The sequence below is a fragment of the Ascaphus truei genome, chromosome 13, assembly GCF_040206685.1.
Source record: "Ascaphus truei isolate aAscTru1 chromosome 13, aAscTru1.hap1, whole genome shotgun sequence".
Classification (NCBI taxonomy): domain Eukaryota; kingdom Metazoa; phylum Chordata; class Amphibia; order Anura; family Ascaphidae; genus Ascaphus; species Ascaphus truei.
In genome coordinates this window covers 47,950,098-47,974,835 of record NC_134495.1, presented here as the reverse complement: position 1 = coordinate 47,974,835, position 24,738 = coordinate 47,950,098, and the positions used below count along the sequence as shown (strand labels likewise).

The following is a 24,738-nucleotide window of genomic DNA, read 5'->3' as shown; positions in this document are numbered from 1 at the left end:
CTGTGGTTTGGGTGGAAATATTTTTAACGACTCTTGTACAAGTATTTGCTCTTATGTGTTTCGTGATTGATTTATACTCAGGAAATAAATAGTTGAATAGTGAATGTATATGTAAATGTCAGCACGAGGGTTCAAAGCAGGGATTTTTATCTGACACACACAGTAACATGGTGGACTGTATATGTATATATTTATGTATTGTATTTATTTTGCATTTGCCATTTTTCTCAACTTTGTATGTGAAACAAAGTCCAGGTCTCTGCTGTCATTAACCTCTTGTGCTTGAGAAACTTAAAAAAAGAGAGACACTTTTTTTAAGTGTAGGCAGGGACTCACAAGCTACTGACTGTAGTTTCAAATAGTTTATTGAAGCAGTATCAATATTTCAGTCCACTTTGGAACCATTCTCAAGAACATACGCACACACCCGCACGAACACACACTCTGTGAGTGTTCACATGGCAACTCTTGCTGTTTATTCTCATGTGCATCTCCTCATAGGCAACAAAATGCTAAATTGCATGCAGACTACAGTATAGACAGTATTAGCAGAGAATCTGATTTGAATCTTCTTAGATAAGCACTTTGAAGTTCATTTAGATCCTTGAAAGGGCTTTAGCAGCCATTTTAACCTTTAGAATGCCCTTAAGTTCATATCATGGCTACATGCTTTTGCTTATAAGGGGCAAATCGGGCTGACAGCTCAAACGGAGTTTGATCCAAATGGAAGTGGAGTTCCTTCCACTTCTTGGTCAGCATCCTGTGATCTCTCCAGGGTCATTGTGGTGCTGCCAGGACCCCCGGCACTGCAAAGGTTAATTGAGATTTGAAGTTAATTTTGTAGGAATAAATTGTTGCCTCCGTGTGTTTATTGGTTCTGCGGAAACTCGTCCATCCTGGGCAGTGCTTCTCTTGGCATCGGCTCATCGGGGGCACATGGCGTGCCGCCCACCGTCAACGGGCACAGTGACCCCAGTGATAAAGGAAGCGGCATCTCAAGCCATAAAGGCAATCATCCGGGCAACTTCATCCACTGTGCCAGGGTGTCCCAGGGCATGTGTGTGCTGAGTGTGCTGCAGGAACTGAGAGAGGGGAGAAAAGTGGAATAAAACTTCAGGCCTTGCCATAGCAGTGGGTTGTGGGTAAGAACTTGTCTTTTCTGAAGAAGTGCATTGTAGGTAGAAATTAACTTTGTATGTGGTTAAAAGAATGTCTATTAGGTTCCCTTAACTGTGTGCCACCTTATACTGTACATTGCATACACTGCCATTTCTTTGTCTTTGCCAACGGTCTCTACCTGGTCTCCTCGCTTTCTTATCTATTTACTCCCTCTTGTAGGGCGAGACGAGAGACGTGCAGCTGTTGGCCTTGGGAGGGGAGGGGGGAGATGGGTCTGCCATGTACCTTATCTTTTCTTTTTCTGCTAAGAATGCTAGAATTGTGAAATTACGCATTCACGCCTCCTTGCTTAGGGTACAAGAGACTGTTAAGGGCAAAGACCTCCGTGCGCATTATATTCAGACTCGGGTGTGATTATTATGCTACACACTATGAAATAAAAGTCTTCTGGCAGACGGTTACCCTAAAGTCTTGAGAGTGGGGTTTTATTCCACAAAAGGAAAGAGAGATCATTAGAGATGGTCAAAGCAATCGCCATGAATGTGGCGTTTCTTCGCAGGCGTGAATATTCATGGCCTGGTTTAAATAAAGGACATTTGCATGGTATATATGCTAATATTATATGCCAGGTATATATAAATAACTCAGGTTTCCCCTTTTTGTGCACAGGTGTCCCTCACCTTGCAGTTTGAAGGCGGGTTTCGGGATATATAAAGCCCTTGGGACACGTGTTGTGGCCGGTGGAGTTACATACATTTGTTTTAATAACTTCTTCGCGGTGGAATATTCGTCGGTGAATCGAATTTTGTCAACAAATGACAAACTGAAACAACTGATTCACGGTTTCAATTTTGACACATTTGCCCATCGCAAAAGGCCAGAAGGAAAGAGGAACGCAGAGTTAGGGTAGATTATAAATTAGTAATTACAGAGGGAGAGAGAGAAAAGAACCCCAAAGAAGTTACACACTTAATTTATCTTTTTCTTATTACTGCATCAACAAGTGTGTGTGTCTGTACACCTCATTAGCATAAATATACACTTAAATAAATAAGATAAATTAAGAGTTCAACTTCTTTTTGGGATTATTTTTTCTCTCCTTTTGTAATTATGAACCAATTAACCTTATCAGTTGCACCACCTATAATGGCTCGTTTGTTTTATAATTTGGAGCTTTTACAGATACCCAAGCCCCTTTAGATGTCTAGATTATAAAATGACAAAAATAAACAGACAAAATGAGTACAGGATAGATACTTATGTATTAATTGGGCTGAATCACAAAGGCCGGCTATAGAGCAGGTTGTGGCGGTAGTAATTACCCCGGTGTGGCAGTCATTCTACCTACCTGTGAGTACTGCTCTTCATTTAGCCCCGCACGTCTGTGACCATTGGTTATTATCACCCCGGGGCTGAGACACAAAAATGAGCAATGTAACAAGAGAAATGCAATGTAACACAAGATGAATGCAGGGTAGAAGAACATAGTTCTGTAATAGTGCTACTAATGACCAAGGATGATAGATGTATAATCAATTGTAATTATCTTGATTGAAGAAGAACAGTAAACGGTTGGTATTATACACAAATGAGTACTGGGGTATGCAGGTGGGCGTGAAATAAAGACATATATATATATAGTCCTGGTGAGTGTTGTAAGTGGAGATGTATGAGCCCCACCACATCACTCCCAATAAGGACCAAGTCTGTAACCGCCTATAGACACCTGTAGTGTACCTCCCAGTTAGTTGCTGAGATGCAAAAACTCATGTGAACCATGCCCGTTTTCTTCTGATGTGCGTGCTTCTGCTGGGTTGAGTAGACAGTCTGGTAACCACGAGATGCGGCAATGCAGAGCACAGCGGAACAACAGGACTCCACAGGACAGCAGCGGTAAGGTAAAAAAGATTCTTTATTTAACACGTCATGGTGCAGACAGGGATGGGTGCAAAGTCTCCTCCTCTTACGCGTTTCACGCCTGTGCGGCGCTTCGTCAGAGAGTGAAGATAGGTGCGCTGTGATCCCCCTCTTATACTGAACTAATTGCCTGGAATTGCGTTCAGCCGCCATGACTGGAAACCGGAAGTGACGCGGCTTAGTCCAAAATACCGGAAGTGACGTGACGCAGTGTATGCGATTCAATGAGTTGTTTACAAACCATCCATGTAGTCATGGTGATTTCACGTCATCTTCTCTAGTAAGGAAGGGAGGGAGGGATAATCTGAAGGGGAGAAACACAGCGCAGATACCTTGCTAATAAACAAGATGTGTTTAAAAAAAGGGAATGCAAGGTATTACAATAAAAACAAGTATTTAGTATAAGCTATATTCAGAGAACATCTCGAAACACACATGTATCATAGATGAATATGCATGATTTGAATGAGATGAGTACATATTGAAACAAACAAATTTATATTCATAAAAGAATATGCATGATTTAAATAATCCTGAGATGGATACATATTGAAACAAACAAGACCCAAATATATTAACACTAATAAACATATTATGCTTTCATAAATGTAATATAAGGGTATTGGAAAGACACATATATAGGGCAAATGGACCATGTTAAGACCATATAAAGAGAGAGTGTTTGGAGATAGCAATCCATTTAGACACCACATACACTTCTACCGCCGCTTCAACGATGACTTACTAATCATCTGGAGCGGTACGGTTGAAGAATTACATTTGTTTATCAATTTTATTAATATTAACACGCTCAATTTGCACTTCACTTCACACTATCACTCCACCCACATCAACTACCTAGATTTGAAACTTTATGTAGGGTTGGACCAACGGATTCATACTGACATCTTTCGCAAAGATAAGGCAAAAAATACCCTGCTACATGCAGACAGCGCACATAGTCAAGCTCTTATTAAAGGGATACCCTATGGGCAATTTATCCGCCTCCGGAGAAACTGTTCTAATCTAGAAGATTTTCATACAAGATCAACTGAGTTAACTGACCGCTTCCTCGCAAGAGGATATACCAAAACCAATCTTCAAGAAGCATATAAAAATGCCCTCCAACAAAACAGAGAAGTAATGATCAATAGGTCTGTAGATAAAGCGACCAATAGATTCACTGACAACAATACCTCCAGAGAGAGAAACATACATGCTGATACCCCCTACTTTATTACCAAATACAGTAGACAAGCTGAGGCTATCCGTAATATTGTAAACCAACATTGGTCTCCATTGATCCTCTCCTCAGGAGCATTACCACCACAAAACCAAGATTTGTCTTTCAACGATCCCAAACCATAGGTAACATCGTAGCCCCCAGTGTTATCCATAAGAACAGATCCATTACTAAAAAGGAATTTTTTCCAAATTTAAAAGGATGTTTCGCATGTGGACGCTGTAAAATTTGTAGATATGTTGCCAAATCCACTACTTTCAACAATATTATCAATACGAGATCTTACAATATCCCAATGTTTTTGAATTGCAGGACAGAGTTCGTGATATACATGCTAATTTGTGGTTGCCAGAAAAAATACATAGGTTTAACTACACGCATGTTTAAATTGAGAATATTAGAACATATGCGATTAATACTCAGAAAAGACGAAACACATCCTGTATCTGAACATTTTACTATTTGTCAGAATGGTACATTAACAAACTTTAGATGTTTAGCAATTGAACAGATACCCATACACTACAGAGGCGGTGATAGAATTACCACACTTTACCGCAGAGAGGCCCACTGGATCTTCACCCTTGATACATTAATTCCAAAGGGATTAAATACAGAGTGGGATCTGAAATATTTTCTGTAATATGTCTATTATTTTAGACTAACTGTATCATATTTATGCTTGTCCACATCCTTTCTCCTGCATTACATCTGTTTATTACATTCATATCCACCCCTGGGCACTTCTGCTGCTAGCCTCTGTGATGTAAATTGTAGCTGTCTTACAGACAGTTGCTCATTTCATGATTACAATGTATTAATCTTGTTATCTGACATTTAAACTCATTCCTTGTCTCTTAACCATTTTTCCCCTCTTCCTCCACTAATCCCTTCCTTCCCTTTGTCCCAATAGATTATACCTTATTTCAATATTTTGTCATAGGATTGCACTTTTTGGTTATTATTTACATCGTTGACCATCTATCTATATTGTCTCTATTGAATATATATTGATTCATTTACAATTGACATGTTACCCTGAATATTCATTAGTTACCTTGGTGCATCCACAGACATATTAACTTAAACAATTAACCATATACTAACCTCGTTCAGCTGTGTGTTAACAAGACAGGAGGGGCTATATATACCTGACACTTATTCAGTCCCCACTATTCCCCTTGAGAAAGGGCACCAAGGTGCCTGAAACGCGTAGGGTGTTTATGTATTAGTTTTTTGTTTGTTCTTTTTTTCTTTTTTATGTAGTCTTTATTAAAAGTTTTTATTCCTCCACTTGGTGAGCTGTTGGTGCTTTTCTTGGGGCTTCAGCGATTCAACGTTCCAATCCTCATCTTGTTTGCATATAAAGAGAGAGTCTGTAGTGGCAAATTGAGTTAGCAACTCTAAAGAAAGATGTATGAATCTATATGTTTGTATATATCATAACTTATAATTAATAGTTTTACACAATAATTATACCAAAAAATGCTTGAGTTCCCAATCGGTATTTATACCCCCGGGTGATAATGACCCGAGGGCATAAATCCAAAACATCTAAGGCAGTGACTGAATATGCCAAAAAACTAAGGGAATGAACCCAAAGGGACGGATGCTGCCAAAGTCACGTATATGTTGGTATGGGAAATAATCCACAATCCACTGAAGGTATATAGCAATTCACCATTGGAATATAGTAATAAGGGATAATAAGATTGAACTCACCCTGGGTGGGGGGCCCGTTGTGCAGACTGTGACAGGGTGCAGGAGATGAAGCGTCCAGGAACACCCCACTCATGAACCTCCTTATGCCACAAGCTGCTGCCCTTACCCGACCCGGTGTCTTTTGTATCCTCTTGTGGTCGCCGTGAGCTTGTCCACGATATGATGCCGGGTGTCCAGCTGGAGTGCTCTCACTGACGTGCTGTTCCTCACCGCGCGGGTAGCCGAGGTGTCCTCACTCCGAAGTCAACACCGACACGTGTAGGGAACAGCTGCCTAGCGCGCACACGCCATTTCCTTCCGAGAGGAGGAGCGCTGGCGCGTCTCTGCGTTCACTGCGCTCCGGCGCGCCCACACATGTAGGGGGAAAAAATGACGTCAGCTCTCCAGACTTGGAAATCCAACGGTGAAATGCCTGCGTGCACCGGCCGTGAAGTTTGCAGGTAAAAAAGAAAGTAGGAGGCGGTCACAGCAACAAAAGTCCAGCTCAGCAAGGAGTAAAATTAAAATCAGCTTTAATGATACATGCTGTACATCACAGAAGGGGCACTCTGACGCGTTTCGTCCCTCTCCGGGACTTTATCCGGAGAGGGACGAAATGCGTCAGAGTGCCCCTTCTGTGATGTACAGCATGTATCATTAAAGTTGATTTTAATTTTACTCCTTGCTGAGCTGGACTTTTGTTGCTGTGACCGCCTCCTACTTTCTTTTTTAAGGCAGTGACTGACCTACAACGTAACCTAAATGACTTACAAGACATGGATGAGTTTGACAGCTCTGATGAAAAATTGAGCAAACACATAAAAAGTATGGAACAGGATTTAATGATACAAAAACAAAAGAAATATGAGAGGGATAAAATGGACTATGTACATAATCAAATATATATGTGGCAAAAACCAGTACAACACAGAAATACCAACAAAAATAAGAATCAGAAAAGATATCAACACAAAGAGAGAGAAAATCCAACCAAATCCACCCCTAACAAATCCATTAAAAAATAGATCTGAATTATCTAGCATGTCTGATACATCAGATATTGAAGGACGTCCATCATCCGTCTCTTTCTCCAATGGCCCAGACACAGAGAAGTATGCACGTGACCTAGAAGAACAGGTTAATAGACCATCAACTTCATACACACGGAGATATGAATCAACATCATACCAATCTAAGGCTCCAAAAAACTATTCAAAAGAACAAGGCGCTCGGCCAAAAGAAAAGAATCAAAAAGAGAAGAAGAGAAAGATGGACACTTAAATATAGAAAATGACAATGTGATAAATATTTCAGGGATACCACTAAATAATGATGAAACCAGACTGTTAAATAAGGGTTTGAATTTTGCATTGAACGAGAATTTTTATCTTTTTTCTACTGTTATAGATGTACAAAAGTTCATTAGGAAATTATCTTTAAAAAAATGGTTTATTAGTAGAAAGGAGTCCACTGTTACCTTGTCTCCACCTGAGTCTCCTACATGTCTCATAGAGCCCCCGATGGACACAATGCATCAAGACTCTCTTAGTTTTAAAGAATGTACTATTTTGCAAGATCTGACAGACCTCCTAGCAGAACATGAATCAGAGGAATTAGAAGATATGACAACATTCCTAACACATAGTAAAAACTCAGGTCTTAAGAATAGATCACTTTTTTGTCCCACATATAATAAAGGACCTTTTTTAGAAACGTTTGAGAAATTAGTTGAACGTGACTTACAAATTTTGGCAAAAGGATATCCCTTCTCCAGTATAAGACCTGACAATCTTACCACAGAAGAACGTAATGTACTTTATCAGTTAAAAACAAATGATAAAATAATGATAAAAAACGCTGACAAAGGCGGAGCCACTGTGGTTATGTTAAAAGAACACTATCTTGATGAAGCTATGAGACAGCTAAATGATAGGACTTGTTATCTTAGACTGGAGAAGGATCCTACAGTACTAATATATATCAAACAGAACTGAACACACTTATTGACCTTGGTAGAGAGTTGCGGGTATTATCGATTCAGGAATCTCAGTACTTAAACAATCATTTTCCCACAGTGCCTATTTTTCACCATCTCCCAAAGATCCATAAGTCCCTGGTTAATCCACCAGGGAGACCTATCATCTCTAGTATTGGATCTTTGGGAGATGGTGTATCTAGGTACGTGGATGTTTATTTGCAACCCTTGGTGAGAGGTCTCCCCTCCTATCTCAGAGGTTCATCACATTTATTAACTATGTTCAGTAATATCACTTGGTGTCACAATTATTTCTGGGTAACACTAGATGTGGCATCCTTATACAAGATTATTAGTCACGAATTAGGCATTCAAGCAGTTACTCACTTTCTTAATACTTCAAACTTACACACTCCTCAAATCACATTTTTATTAGATTGTATTATTTTCTTATTGCAACACAACTATTTTTTATTTGATGAGCACTTTTATCTTCAAAAACAAGGCATCGCTATGGGGACTTCTTTTGCACCTTCTTATGCGAATTTATTTATGGGTTTTTGGGAAAACACTCACATCTTTGGTGACACTAACCCATTCCGTTAAAATATTATTTTCTATCGTCGGTACATTGACGACCTCATTCTGATATGGAGGGGAGACTATTCTACACTGAGGGAGTTTATTAATTATCTTAATAATAATACTTTTAATTTAAAATTCACGTCCTTGATACATATGTAAGGGGGTCACCCCCGGTTCCCCTGATCTTCCTTTGCCCCCTGCCTTACCCCTGTGGCAGTGGAGGAAGGGGACGGCGACTTCTCCCGACGGACCTCGCCCTCTTGGTTATGGCGCGAGCTTCGCCCATGCGCAAGAAAGATCGCACACGCGGTCCCCATAGGAAAGAGCTGTACCAAGAACTACAATTCTCAGCAGCCTCCGGGGACTGCACTTTCACCCTTGTCACAGGCAGCATTGAAGCCAATAGAGCTGGCAGATTCTCATGCTGCAGAGTTGCAACAATGTTGTGTGCAGACAGGGTTTTTGTCAGTTGGAGCAGGCTAGTCAGTCAGAGACCGGAGCAGCCCAGGGAAGGAGGTAGGGTACAGGAGTCAGGGACTCCCTGTACTAGGCCAGCACCCCCAGGGCCCGAGATAGCTCAGCTCCCCAGTAAAGTGAGTGTTGCCAGGGACAGCCCTCAGGTTAGGGACCCTGCCACTTACATTAGTGGGAGCTGGGAAAGAAAGGGTAAAGAGAGTTGGAGTCAGGGAGCTGTGAGGGAAGGAAGGGTGCGGGGAGCGAGTGCAGCTCCTGCCCCATATAGGTACCCACACCCCAGGTAGGCCCCAACTCCCCACTAGCTTAGTGGGTAAGTGCTTAGGGAGGCCCAAGATAGGGACGCTGCCCTTAGTGTAGAGTGCTGCCTTGTCAGAGTCACGGCTGTTAGTGCTGTGAGGTGTGACAGGCAGGCACCTTGTTGCGCAGCACGTTGGCTGCCAGCATCCAGTAAGCTACAGCTTGCTGCTGTAGGCACTGGGACTCGTTAGGCATTAATAAGTACAGTCAGGGCTGGGAAGAGTTAGGGGAGTGGGGCAGGTCATTAACCCCTGTTAGGCCCCTAGGAGTTTTCCCCAAAGCCACTTTAGGTTGCTGTACTACAGGGACAGGCCCTAGGTTAGGGTTCCTGTCACGTTAGAGTCAAGTGTTAGTTAGGGACTCAGCGGACGCTGCGGTTCCTGTGAAGCAGTTCGGACCCACGTTGGGGTCCACATAGACTATTCCAGAGTGAGACCGCCCTGGCGGTCCGCGTACAAAGGAGTTCGGTTGGAGGATCAGATGGATTCATCACACGTCTGACCCTTTGTGAAGCCAGTTGCTGATCCGAGTACCGGAGTGCTCGGCAGGTACCATACAGTCATAAGTGCACCAACAGGCCCTTAGTGTAACTGTGACTGCGCAGTCACCCACGTTCTCTCCAAGAGTGCGGGACATTGGGTGGGGCTCTTTGGACACTGGGTGGGATCACCTGGTGTTGGGGAAGCGTCTTGCTGGACGTCGCAGTAAGTGTCTCCTCGAGAGAGGGACACCTGTTCTGATATGTTATGGTATTGATGTGATGATGTGTTATATGCTGTTCCCAGTAAATGGTATTAGTTAATATATAAATCACTGTGTATGGTATTATTGATTTTCCTGCGAGGAACCACTCCCCCTCTGGTGGGAGCCATCGCAGGTGGAGACGCTGCATCGTTGTAAGTGAGTACCCCTAGTATAATTGCCCCCGGTTTCCCGTGGCGGAAGCTCAGCCCTCCTGCAAGCCAACAGGTAATGCACCACACCTATGGTAACCTTGTATGTTCCCTTGCACCCCACACTATATCTGCGATTGGGGGGGGTGGGGAATACCCGTTACACATATTAATCATATTCATTTTCTGGATATTCATTTGTATATAGACATTGACTGTAAAATTCAGACTAACATATATCGCAAACCCAATGCCCGCAACTCTCTCATGAGGGCCAACAGCAGCCATCCAAAACCTTTACTACGTGGCATTCCCACAGGGCAATATCTCAGATTGCGAAGGAGAGTCAGAGATATTAAATGATAGATTCAGAAATAGAGGTTATTCTGAACATGTTATCCAATCTGCCTTTATAAATGCCATTAGTACAGTACGTAAAGAACTGTTAAAGACCTCACTATGTGAGAAAAAATCTAAACAAAAGAATTTTTCTGATCAGAATTCAGAAACTCCACTCTTTATTACCACTTATAATAATCAGGCTAATCATATTAAAAAGATTATAGAAAAGCACTGGCGGATATTACAGTTAGATAAAGATCTAGCTGCTGTTGTGTCAAATACTCCGAAATTTGTGTATAAAAAAGCTAAAACTATCGGTTACCATTTATCACCAAGTTTATTTGTATCTGAACAAAAACCCAAGAAGCTTCCCAAAGGGTTCCATAAATGTGGGAACTGTACATATTGTAAATTTGCTATTCCTTTGACAGAAATCACTAGCAAAGTCACAGGTAAAAAATACAAAATAAATCATTTCATGACGTGCAAAACTAATTATGTAGTGTACAGATTGAATTGTGCGTGTGGCAAGATGTAAATTGGTAGGACGATTCGTCCATTAAAAATCAGAATCTCAGAACATCTTCGTTCAATAAAAAAGAACGACCTAAACCTACCTGTATCAAAACATTTTCATGATTGCCCGTATGGCTCAATTGATACATTTACATTCAATGCCCTGGAATATATCCCTAAACATACTAGGGGAGGAAATAGAGAAGGTAATCTCAACCAAAGAGAAATGTTTTGGATTTATGCCCTCGGGTCATTATCACCCGGGGGTATAAATACCGATTGGGAACTCAAGCATTTTTTGGTATAATTATTGTGTAAAACTATTAATTATAAGTTATGATATATACAGACATATAGATTCATACATCTTTCTTTAGAGTTGCTAACTCAATTTGCCAAAAACAGAAAAGACGGTGCAAAACAGCGCTAAAACACACAATAATTATATGATGGCAGCCAGACAAAAATTGACTGTACAGTCAGTAACTTAGCAAAGAAAGAAAAAAGATAAGCCGGCGCCAATTCAAACCGTGGAGTGTAAAGTCCAAATCAAAGTCCTTTGGTGATGGTGATAAGCAAAGTGCAGATTTTCTCCAAGACGTGACGTGATATGTGAAAAAATAAAGAGAAAATTATAGTGCAGTATGTCAGAATGAGGACGTAAAAACATATAACACTAACAACATATAACAAACAAGACAGACTCACAACAACAACTAGCCAGACAGAAAATAATAAAAAAGCTATTTATTAACAACTAATGCAGGATTCTGGAGGGTTTCACATACTAATCCGGGGGGGCAAAATCGAATCTTCCCAACGCGTTTCGTGCGCATCCCTTGAAGAAGTGCGCGCATGCGCACGAAACGCGTTGGGAAGATTCGTTTTTTAGAAGCAATTGATTCGTGGAGAGTATACCGCACGGCTGGGTAGCAGGAGAGTAGGAGAATTGGAAACCGGCAGGAGGAGAGAGCGTGACACGCATAGCAGCATCACTGTTCCAGCGCCCCTGGAGCTCCATACAGCGTCCATACAGCATCTGCCACACGTGGGGACGCCAGAGAGTGAGCTCCGGTCGCCATCTTGGATCCACAGAAAGTGCTTCCAGTCCTGCTGCTTTCAAACATCCTGCATCCTGTGAGTAGGGTAACGATTTTGCCCCCCCTCATTCTGACATACTGCACTATAATTTTCTCTTTATTTTTTCACATATCACGTCACGTCTTGGAGAAAATCTGCACTTTGCTTATCACCATCACCAAAGGACTTTGATTTGGACTTTACACTCCACGGTTTGAATTAACTCAATTTGCCACTACAGACTCTCTCGTTATATGGTCTTAACATGGTCCATTTGCCCTATATTACATTTATGAAAAGCATAATATGTTTATTAGTGTTAATATATTTGGGTCTTGTTTGTTTCAATATGTATCCATCTCAGGATTATTTAAATCATGCATATTCTTTTATGAATATAAATTTGTTTGTTTCAATATGTACTCATCTCATTCAAATCATGCATATTCATCTATGATACATGTGTGTTTTAAGATGTTCTCTGAATATAGCTTATACTAAATACTTGTTTTTATTGTAATACCTTGCATTCCCTTTTTTTAAACACATCTTGTTTATTAGCAAGGTATCTGCGCTGTGTTTCTCCCCTTCAGATTATCCCTCCCTCCCTTCCTTACTAGAGAAGATGACGTGAAATCACCATGACTACATGGATGGTTTGTAAACAACTCATTGAATCGCATACACTGCGTCACTTCCGGTATTCTGGACTAAACCGCGTCACTTCCGGTTTCCGGTCATGGCGGCTGAACGCAATTCCAGGCAATTAGTTCAGTATAAGAGGGGGAACACAGCGCACCTATCTTAACTCTCTGACGAAGCGCCGCACAGCGCCGCACAGGCGTGAAACGCGTAAGAGGAGGAGACTTTGCACCCATCCCTGTCTGCACCATGACGTGTTAAATAATGAATCTTTTTTACCTTACCGCTGCTGTCCTGTGGAGTCCTGTTGTTCCGCTGTGCTCTGCATTGCTGCATCCTGTGGTTACCAGACTGTAACACAAGATGAGCACAATGTAACACAAGAGACAATGCCGTGACAAGTGAAACACAATGTAACACACAACGAACACAATGGAATTGAAGGGAAACCCAGTGGTGTGCAAAGAAGACATCGCAATGCCAAAGATAAAGTAGAAAAGAGACATTGGAGCCATTAGAGGAAGTATTAATAAAGAGTAGGGGTGTGGTGCTTGACTGCAGGAGACTACAGTACAAGTCCGTTAAAAACAGTCAACACATTAAATACTCACCAGACTGCATTCACTCTAACCTGCTTGGGAGCCATTTCTGAAGGAAGCAAAGCACATGTAATCCTACAGTACAGTATTAAAGTAGAGTCTGGAGAATGTCACTATACAGTACATACAAAGATTGACATGTAGAGTTCTGTCCTGGACAATGCTGAGCTCACAAACTACATTGTCAGCTGTTTTGGTAAGGGACTAATTTAGCTAGCATTGTTTTACCCTTCTAGCAGTACCTATCAAGAAAACAGTAAGGTCATGGCTGTTATGGAATTGGGTACATGGGAGAAATGATAGAGGTCCTACATACCCAGAGCGGCACACCTGGTCAGCTGATCGACTGCGAATTTGGATATGCAGTAAGTCAGGACTCCAGGGAACTGAAACACAAAAGGCTATAAGGAATTCTGCGGCCAGTGGAGAACATAGCTCTATCGGACTCATTATTGAGCGGAGTGGAACAAATGTAAGCACCTTTTGTATGAGGTTGTGATCCAAGCAAAATTGACCTTCTTTCGGTTGTAAGAAAGGCTGCAGTGCAGTCAGGTTTGCATTGTGCATTACAATTTAATTTAACTGGGTGGCGGGCTGCTTTTAACCCCTGGTGCACATGGGGTTACATGACACAATGGGGAGTGGGGATAATTTGCCCTTTTACTAATTCCTGTAATTTAAATAAAGTCAGGATTTATTTATGTAGGGAATGGTGAGCTGCAAGAAGAATGGGAAGAGGTGTGATCAGCTCCCGATAGACAAATAACCCTTCTAGGAAGAATAATATATGGCCAGCAGAGGGTGAAGTTGTTTCCAAACTCACAATTAGGGCCCTGTTCAGGTAGCTTTGAAAAGTGACTTAACGCTTAAGTGCACTTTCCAAGCGATTTTGCATGCGTAGCGATTCAGAAAGCTGTGATAACATGGCAACATCGCTTGTAAACGGCTTTATTTTATGAGCATTATGACTCTTGCTCTGACAAGCCGCATGGTAGTGCCAAAAATGCCGAAACTAGCAAGCCTGCCAATCCAGAGAGAAAGAGTTACTAACCGATCTCTGTCCGGTTACACTGGAAACGTTGACAATGCTTCCTTTTGTCTGGATGAGGTGGGGCACGGCCAGATGAGTGAGGTAAAACAGTGACCTGGAAAAAGTCAACCAACATGAGAGAGGAAACTGTTCCAACCCAGTGACACAAACTCTGCATTACAGCTTAAAAATTGCAATTAGGTCCAGTGCTGAACATTCAAAGAAAGAGGTTAAAGTAATCACTGGTGCTAATGGACCCGTAGAGTGGACACTACGGAGTACTGAGACTGGGAATCATTCAGGAGCAGTAGAGGAGTAACGCACATTGTCACAGAGCAGTGGTGCTCATGTCCAGACCTCAAGAGCCACCAGCGGTCCCGATTGTAAGGATTTCCCTGCTGAGCACAGGTGATTCAGTAAAAATGATGTGGTCTAGAGTTGGGAACCCCTGTTAGAGTAAAGGTCTGCCTCAAAAAAAGGATCTTAATCTTACAAATTGCATTAATAGCAGATAAGCAAAACTTTATAACAAAGGGGCAGCTGCGATGAACTTAGGGCCTAATATTATAAAGGGGAATCACATAGCGGGCTGTGTATCAGCCTCCAGAACTGCCCATGCGAACTTTATATGATGTGCTTTGGGTATCTCACTATCATTTGTTTGTGTATTAAAATAATCCAGTAGGACAAAGCTGGTGAAAACCTTGACCAACACAGAAACTTGTGTAAAGAGCGTCATAAAGAAGTTGGAGTACAGTGAATAGATTTCCAATCACGCAAAATTATGTTTAATATTTTGCGTGTCACCTATGGGAGGCGAAACATGAAAACGTACTGAATGATACTTACCTTTACCATTTTAATAATACTACCTAATTGCTCAAGATAACATACAACAGTATCTCCATATCACACTAACTGGTGTGATCTTTATACAGTGACTATTGGCTGTTCCGTCTACACCTCTTTTTACATTCAGAAGTATGCTAAATTAGAGAATTATTCTGCTGCACCTGTAAGTTTTACCACCAGAGTGTGTATTTGCACCTCTGAGATCCTGTTTCTAAATGAATGCCTCTATGTTTTAAGTGCAGTATTGGAGTCCTGATGGCTCTGAATGGAAGGTCACAAATGCCTTTCTTTCTAACAAATGTAGCAGTTTTGGGTTTTCAATCATTTCCTGTCCTAGCTTTGCCGATGTGTATTCTCAACACTGGGAGTCTCACCTGACATTGATATTCATCACTCGGTCAAAGTCCTGCAGAGAAGTGTTTTCCACTGTGCCCATGGCCAAGATTCCACCACTGTTCACCAACACGTCCAGCTGTCCAAAATGTGCCACGGTTTGCTCAACCATTCTTTGTACCACAACTTCATCTGTCAGGTCACCCGGCACCAGGAGAGGCTGTGGGAGAGACAAGAGAGAGAGAGTCTACATAAGAGTAGAGAGAACCATCATGGACTGAAGGGCAGGAACATACACTGAAAACTGATGGCAAATAGGCTCATAGATATAACCCATCCAGGCTACACATTTCCCTAAGAAACTTCCTCAGACACCAATTGATCCCTGACTTTTTCCATTTCCAGGATACGTCTGTGTCTATCCCAAAAATATTTGAATTCCTTTCCTGTACTAGCTGCAACCATTTCTGCTGGGAGGATGCTCGATACATTGTCTTGCACCCTCCTGCTTCAGTGGATGACCTCTTACTCTATCATTCCTCCTCTTTTTAATTTTTTTTTATTAAGAACCTTGAAGTATTTTAAAGTCTTTATCATATGTCCCATTCCCTCCTTTGAGGCAGTGTGTAGACCCGGGGTGCGCAAACATTTCTTGCTGTGCTACACCTGCCTGCTCTCCTCCGTTGTCGCGCCCCCTCCTTACCTCCGTGCGGCGTCAAATGACTCAGCGGGGTCGTGTAACGTCATGTGGCCAGCTGGGTCATTTGACGTCACGTTACCATAGGAATGGTAAGTAGAGGTTGCAGAGGCCTCACGTGGTCTCCTGGCATTTAATTTAAATGCGTTGGGGAACAGCACAGGACCTCTGCAACCGCCAACGCCCCCCCCAAAAAAAAAATCAGGAGAGGAGCACACCTGGTGTAGACCCACATGGAGTTGAGAAGAGCAAGACCAAGTCTATAGACTAGGTACAGTATGTCAACAGAGACGTCCACTGGTTGAAGGGGACAGATGATGCCAATAGTAACAACAAAATCTAGAGGTGCAAGCAGGCAAAGCCTGGGAAAGAGAGATGTTCATGGAGTGATGGAGAGCAGCAGGGCTGCCTCTCTTACCTTCTGCTCACAGAACTTCTCACAGCCCTGAGCTGTCTCTCCCAGCTTGTCTTCATTCCTCGCGTTTAGTGCCAACCGGGCTCCTAGTCGGGCAAATAACAGCGCAGTGCCAGCATCGATCCCCAAGCTTGCACCTGTCACCAGACATACCTTACCCCACAGGGATACAATCTGAAAGGGGGTGAAAGGAGTGTGTGATGAGAGCGCTGGAGGAGACAATTACTGTTCCTCTGTCTCTCTGTATCTTTGCATTTGTTTTACTCTGTCTGTCTCTGTTTCCAGGTCTGATAATGTGTTCCTTTTGTTTGCCTCTGTTCTGTCAATTCTTTGTTTTTATCTATCAGACTGAATCTTTCCACCTCCTCAGGGAGAGACAGACTGGGCCTAAGCGTTTGGAGATATTTTCAGTGGTGAGCCTTGTAGCGATTTTTGAGTGAGTAGTCTCTTGTTCATATATGTTCCTTTTAAAAAAAAATATTACATAAACACATTTAAAGTACCGTAATGGTCCAAATATAGTGGCCTCGCACATAATACATAGTTACATAGTTACATAGTTACATAGTAGATGAGGTTGAAAAAAGACGTACGTCCATCAAGTTCAACCTATGCTAAATTTATACAACAGATACTTTATCCTATATCTATACTTACTTATTGATCCAGAGGAAGGCAAACAAAAAAACCCATTTAAGGGGAAAAATTAATTTCTTCCTGACTCCAAGAATTGGCAAACGGATTAATCCCTGGATCAACATCCTTCCCATGTATACTTATTTGGTATATCCCTATATACCTTTCCCATCTAAAAAGATGTCAAACCTTTTTTTGAACAAATCTATTGTATCTGCCATCACAGTCTCCATGGGTAATGAATTCCACATTTTAACTGCCCTTACTGTAAAGAACCCTTTCCTTTGTTGCTGGTGAAATTTCCTTTCCTCCAACCTTAAGGGATGGCCCCGAGTCCTTTGTACTGCCCGTGGGATGAATAGTTCTTTTGAAAGCTCCTTGTATTGTCCCTGAATATATTTTTATATAGTTATCATATCCCCTCTTAGACGCCTCTTTCTAATGTAAATAAATCTAATTTAGCTAGCCTCTCCTCATAAGTTAGAATGTCCATCCCCTTTATTAATTTGGCGGCTCTTCTCTGCACTCTCTCTAGTTCCATAATGTCTTTTCTTAGGATTGGTGCCCAAAATTGTACTCCATATTCAAGGTGTGGTTACTAATGCTTTGTAAAGGGGCATAATTATGTTTACTTCCCTTCCATCCATTGCCTGTTTGATGCAAGATAAGATCTTGTTTGCCTTTGCAGCTATTGCATGACATTGGGCACTATTGCTAAGCCTGCTGTCTACAAGCACTCCTAAATCCTTCTCCATTACAACCCTAACGTTTTGAAGGTGTTCTACATAAAAAATAAAAGGCGTTCTACATAAAAAATAATTATATGCGGTGCATATAATACAAGTACAGTTTTCGTAAGGACATTTATAGAAAAAAAAAACCATAGCACTATTGTAGCCTAGCTGGTCTAGACTGCCTCTGCCTCCTATTGTATTGTATTGTATATCTTTATTTATATAGCGCCATAAATGTACTTAGCGCTTCACAGTAGTAATACATATCATATAAATAACAAATAATATAAATAACAGATCATGGGAATAAGTGCTTCAGACATAAAAGTAACATTAAGGAAGAGGAGTCCCTGCTCCGAGGAGCTTACAATCTAATTGGTAGGTAGGGAGAACGTACAGAGACAGTAGGAGGGAATTCTAGTAAGTGCGTCTGCAGGGGGCCAAGCTTTATGTATCATGTGTCCATGATTATCCAGTGCTATTCATATGCTTCTTTAAGCAGATGTGTCTTAAGGTGGGTCTTAAAGGTGGATAGTGAGGGGGCTAGTCGGGTATTGAGGGGAAGGGCATTCCAGAGGTGTGGGGCAGAAAGTGAGAAAGGTTTAAGGCGGGAGAGAGCTTTAGATACAAAGGGGGTAGAAAGAAGACATCCTTGAGAAGAATGCAAGAGTCGGGATTGTGCATAGCAAGAAATTAGGGCTGAGATGTAAGGAGGGGCAGAAGAATGTAAAGCTTTAAAAGTGAGGAGGAGAATTGAGTGTGAGATGCGGGATTTGATCGGAAGCCAGGAGAGGGATTTCAGGAGGGGAGATGCGGAGACAGATTTAGGAAAGAGTAGAGTGATTCTGGCAGCAGTGTTTAGGATAGATTGTAGGGGAGACAGGTGAGAGGCAGGAAGGCCGGACAGCAGGAGGTTGCAGTAATCGAGACGTGAGAGAATGAGGGCCTGAGTCAGAGTTTTAGCAGTCGAGTAACAGAGGAAAGGGTGTATCTTTGTGATATTGTGGAGGAAAAAGCGACAAGTTTTAGAAACATTTTGAATATGAGAGGAGAATGAGAGAGAGGAATCAAGTGTAACCCCTAGGCAGCATGCTTGGGCTACTGGGTGAATGATCATATTTCCAATAGCAATGTGGAAGAAGGTAGTGGGGCCAGGTTTGGGAGGAAGTATAAGGAGCTCTGTTTTTGCCATGTTAAGTTTCAGTCGGCGGAGGGCCATCCAGGATGATATTCCAGAGAGGCATTCAGAAACTTTGGTCTGTATAGCAGGTGTAAGGTCAGGGGTTGAAAGGTAAATTTGTGTGTCGTCAGCATAGAGGTGATATTTAAACCCAAAAGATGTGATTAGGTCACCTAGAGAGAGTGTGTAAAGAGAAAAGAGAAGGGGTCCCAGGACAGAGCCCTGGGGTACCCCCACAGAGAGATCAATAGAGGAGGAGGTGTTAGCAAAAGAGACAGAAAGTACGATGGGAGAGGTAAGAGGAGATTCAGGATAGAGCTTTATTCCGAATACCAAGAGTATGGAGAATGTGAAGGAGAAGAGGGTGGTCCACGGTGTCAAATGCTGCAGAGAGGTCAAGTAATATGAGCAGAGTGTAATGACCTCTGTCTTTGGCAGCATGGAGGTCATCAGTTATTTTAGTGAGGGCTGTTTCAGTAGAGTGAGCAGTGCGGAAACCAGATTGTAGAGGGTCTAGAAGAGAATAGGTGTTGAGAAAGTGTAGCAATCGAGAGAATATAAGACGTTCAAGGAGTTTGGAGGCAAAAGGCAGGAGGGAGACAGGTCGATATTTAGAAGGACAGGTAGGGTCAAGCTTGCTGTTTTTGAGTAATGGTATAACGGATGCATGCTTGAAGGAGGATGGAAAGGTACCAGAGTAGAGGGAAGAGTTAAAGATCTGTGTGAGCATAGGGATTATAGAAGGAGCAAGAGGTTTTAGGAGAAGGGAGGGAATGGGATCAAGAGGGCAAGTGGTAGAGGGAGAAGAAAAGATCAGCAGTGACACATCCTCCTCCGAGATAGCGGAAAAAGAGTCAAGAAAGGCAGGAGGGGAGATGGGAAGCATTGTGGGATGGGAGGAGGCAACAGATGGGATGTTCTGACGTATGGATTCCACCTTTTCCTTACAAAAGTCAGCAAAGTCCTGAGGTGAGGTGGAGGAAGAAGAGGAGGCAGCTGAGGGTGGTCTGGGTAGAGAGTCAAAGACAGAAAAGAGTCGGCGTGGGTTAGACTTGTGTGTGTTGATTAGTGATGAAAAGTAGGTTTGTTTAGCCTGAGAGAGGGCAGAGTTGAAACAGGACAGCATAAATTTGTAGTGAATGAAGTCTGCGAGCGTATGAGATTTCCTCCAGAGGCGTTCAGAGGAACGAGTGGAGGAACGCAGCATGCGTGTGTAGGAGTTTAGCCAGGGTCTGGAGTTAGAAGGGCGAGGACAGCAGAGAGAAAGCGGGGCATGAAGATCAAGAGAGGAAGATAAGGCAGAGTTGTAGTTCTGACCAGGTTGTCAGGGTCTGAAGCAGAACTGAGTGAGGAGAGGGAGGAGCGTAAAGTGGAATCAAGAGCTGGTAGGTTAATAGAGCGCAGGTTTCTGCAAAAATGAGGGCGAGATGGAGATGGAGAGAAGCGAGAGAGAGAAAATGAGATGAGGTGATGGTCAGAGACAGGAAAATGGGAAATGGAGAAATCGGAGAGAGAGAGAAGTTTTTAGTGAAAACCAGGTCTAGGTAGTGTCCATCCTTGTGGGTGCTGGCTTCAGTCCACTGTTGAAGGCCAAAAGAAGAGGTTAGAGAGAGAAAGCGGGAAGCCCAAGGGAGAGAGGGGTCATCAATGTGGCAGTTGAAGTCCCCAAGGAGAAGAACAGGGGAGTCAGAGGAGAGAAAGGAAGAGAGCCAGGATTCAAAGTGAGAGAGAAAGGCAGAAGGGGGATGAGTAGAGGAAGGTGGGTGATAGATGACCGCCACATGGACTGGGAGAGGAGAGAAGATCTGGACTGTGTGAACCTCAAAGGAGGGAAAAGCAAGAGAGGGAGGAATAGGCACGATTCGGTAGCGGCAGAGAGAGGAGAGCAGGAGCCCCACGCCTCCACCCCTGCCATCAGGGCGCGGAGTGTGGGAGAAGGAAAGGCCACCATAAGAGAGGGCAGCTTCCAGAGCAGAGTCAGTCTGAGTGAGCCAGGTCTCAGTTATGGCAAATAGGAGTAGAGAGTGAGAGAGAAAGAAGTCATGCACAGAGAAGAACTTGTTAGAGAGGGAGCGAGCATTCCAAAGGGCACAGGAGAAAGGAAGAGAGGAGGGAGGGTGGAAGGGGATGGGTATGAGGTTGGAGGGGTTTACACCAGAAGGAGTAGAAGTTGCATGTGGAAGGCGAGGACGAGAGCAAGTAGAAATAAGGCAGGGACCAGGATTGGGAGAGATATCCCCAGAAGCGAGGAGGAGAAGCATGGACAGAAAGAGAATGTGTGAGGATGATATGTAGGTGTGTTTTAGTGAAGGGGGTATAGCTGTGTGGTGACAGAGGGCGCAGGTAAGAAAGGAGTCCATGTGAACTGAGAAGTGGGGAAGTAAGGAGAGATGGCGAAATATGAATAGAGTTTGAGACATGATGAGGCTGGTGGAAGGAAGTGCATAATTTGAAAATAAATGAGGTTACAGCAAATATAAAAAGTAAAGGTGGCATCACAGCAATAGTTATGTGTTGAGATCTGCAGTCTGGGGTGATATCCTCCTTTCCAGCGTAGTTCAAATGCAGGAATCAGAAGCATTAGATGGTGACCACTTTTTCCACTTCTTTTTGAACTTCCTTTTTTAAACCTCCTCACTACCTTAAAGATTTCTTCTTAAAAGCATTTCTGCTTAGGAGCAAAGGCTGCACGCAGCAATGGCTGTTGTGAGTTTACTTATATACTATTACACAGTCACCTGGCTGGACTAAACAACTTAATTAGCACATGTGAGGGACGTTAAAGCAAATGGTTTGAAAGACGAATTTAATTAAGACACAGCAGGGTATGATGATTGCAGGACAGAGATAATTTGAGATATGTTTTTACCTAAATTGAACAAAATAGACAGCTGTCATAGAAGACCCGGTAGACCTGCAGGCTGTGACAGGTTAATCCTAGGGGCTTTTGAACCCCCTTGCTGACTCTGAGTGACAGAAGAGGTGGTGACTGAGTGTCTGTGTGCAACCAATAGGGGTACAGATATTGAGCCCTCCCCTTCCTTAACTCAGAGGGGAAGTTCTAAATTAGAATTAGTCAAGCTCCCACCCTCCTATGATGTGGTAGCAAGAGTCCTGCTCTCCCCCTCCCAGGGGAGAGATTTGTGAGATCTACTCTGAAGACTGGAAAGGCTGTGAGTCTCTCCCGTCCGGGATGAGCGTGCCTCCAGCCCCTAAGGGGCTGGGAGAACACCTAAATTCTATCTAGGCCTCATCATTATCAGAGGTCCCGCACCATCCAGAAGTCTGGGGACCCTTTGTATGCACCTGCACCACTGTAAATACTATCTGCTGTGACTGCTTAAGAAAGCCCTAGTTTTTTATATCCCTGCCTGAGGCAGCAGTAATTGGGCAAGGGGTATGAGAGACTGTGCTTTAGTGGGACCTATCTCCAGGAATACTGGATACTCACTGAAGCTGGAGGCGCTGATACCCTGAACACCAGATGATGACATCAAAAGCCTGTCCTGGTCTCCTCAACATTGCAAACCAACTCAGCTCTCCTGACCCTCACAGGTACACCAGCACCACACCAAGTTAATAGCAGGATAACATCTCCTAGAGGATGGGGGAAACAGTGCTACACTATATTCGGGCTAATATGGTAAGTCACTTCATGTTCTGTAGTCCTGTTGTGTGGCTCTAAAAGTCACAAATCCGCAATTATTGAGGCTCTCTCGCTAACCTTGAGATGGGGGATTGGGGAGGTAATAAGCGGTCTGCCTGTCGAGAGCAGCCTGGCACACATCTGGCACATACCTGGCACACACACACCTCTCACCTGATCACAGCTCTGCTGCTGCTCTACAGCTGCTGCCATTACTCAGGAAGTTGTGTGTTGTTGTGTGTTTTTTTCAAAAGTGGAAAACATTCAAGACAGTTGCCAATCTTCCCAGGAGTGGACGTCCCAGCAAATTCACCCCAAGGTCAGACCGTGCAATGCTCAAAGAAATTGCAAAAGAAACCAAGAGTTACATCTCAGACTCTACAGACCTCAGTTAGCATGTTAAAATTCATGACAGTACAGTTACAAAAACGAAAAATCTCTGCAGGGAAAGAGAATCAGCGGGCACTGCAAGCAAAAAAGTGTAGAGGCTGGACTGTGCTAAACAAAATTGCCTTTATTGATCCATGAGCAAAAAATAGAATATAAGAGGGGAATAAGTCCCTTGTGCGCTCTAACGCGTTTCACCCCTATGACTCTTTGGCAAAGCCCCATAGGGGTGAAACGCGTTAGAGCGCACAGGGGACTTATTCCAATCTTTTATTCTATTTTTTTCTCATGTATCAATAAAGGCAATTTTGTTTAGCACAGTCCGCCGCTACACTTTTTTGCTTGCAGTGCCCGCTGATTTTCTTTCCCTGCAGAGAGGTTTTTTCGTTTGTCCATTTTCACAGCTTGGAGCACGCTCACCCGGACCGAGGAATACACGGAGTAAGTGATCTCTTTATTTTGTTTAAATCCCCAGGGGAAATAGCCATTCATGCGGGGTTTACAACTACAGGGGTCCGTTGTTGGTTGAGAGACCAGCTCCGGTCAACCCTTACCCGATCGATAGGCTTATCCCTGCACTAGGGGTCAAGTCATGTTGACTTTATGTGATAGACACTTACTAATTTAACTCCCTGTTGTCAGGAGCTGAATGCATTAAGTACATGGACTGTATACTTCTGGATTTATACTCTGCAGCACACGTCAGTTTGTTTGGGGTGGGGGGCTCATCCTCCCTAATCATTAAAAAAAGACTGAATAAGTATGGTTTGTTTGGAAGGGTTGCCAGGAGAAAGCCTCTTCTCTCTAAAAAGAACATGGCAGCACAGTTTAGGTTTGCAAAGTTTTATCTGAGCAAACCACAAGTCTTCTGGAACAATGTCCTTTGGACAGACAAGACCAAAGTGGAAATGTTTGGCCATAATGCACAGCGCCACGTTTGGCGAAAACCAAACACAGCATATCAGCACCAACACCTCATACCAACTGTCAAGCATGGAGGTGGAGGGGTGATGATTTGGGCTTGTTTTGCAGCCACAGGACCTGGGAACCTTGCAGTCATTGAGTCGACCATGAACTCCTCTGTATACCAAAGTATTCTAGAGTCAAATGTGAGGCCATCTGTACGACAGCTAAAGCTTGGACGAAATTGGGTCATGTAACAGGACAATGATCCCAAGCACACCAGCAAATCTACAACAGAATGGCTGAAAAAGAAAAGAATCAAGGTGTTGCAATGGCCCAGTCAAAGTCCAGAAATCAACTCAATTGAAATGCTGTGGCTGGACCTTAAGAGAGCTGTGCATAAAAAAATGCCCACAAACCTCAATGAACTCAAGCAACGTTATAAAGAAGAGTGGGCCAAAATTCCTCCACAACGATGTGAGAGACTGATAAAGTCATACAGAAAAACGATTACTTCAAGTTATTGCTGATAAAGGTGG

The 24,738-nt window shown here is 42.9% G+C and overlaps 1 protein-coding gene across 1 annotated transcript; it reads right to left on the bottom strand.

Annotated features, from left to right (window-relative positions):
- Nucleotides 1-347: 347 nt before the first annotated feature.
- LOC142465162 (3-oxoacyl-[acyl-carrier-protein] reductase FabG-like) lies at nucleotides 348-23,122 on the bottom strand. Its single transcript, XM_075569120.1, has 8 exons — nucleotides 23,084-23,122; nucleotides 16,717-16,887; nucleotides 15,643-15,821; nucleotides 14,438-14,531; nucleotides 13,703-13,772; nucleotides 13,399-13,435; nucleotides 2,468-2,531; nucleotides 348-1,082 (listed from the first exon to the last, which is right to left on the bottom strand). Exons 1-8 carry the CDS (start codon nucleotides 23,120-23,122, stop codon nucleotides 996-998), a joined length of 741 nt encoding a protein of 246 aa, XP_075425235.1. The 3' UTR covers nucleotides 348-995.
- Between the last annotated feature and the right edge of the window lie 1,616 nt (nucleotides 23,123-24,738).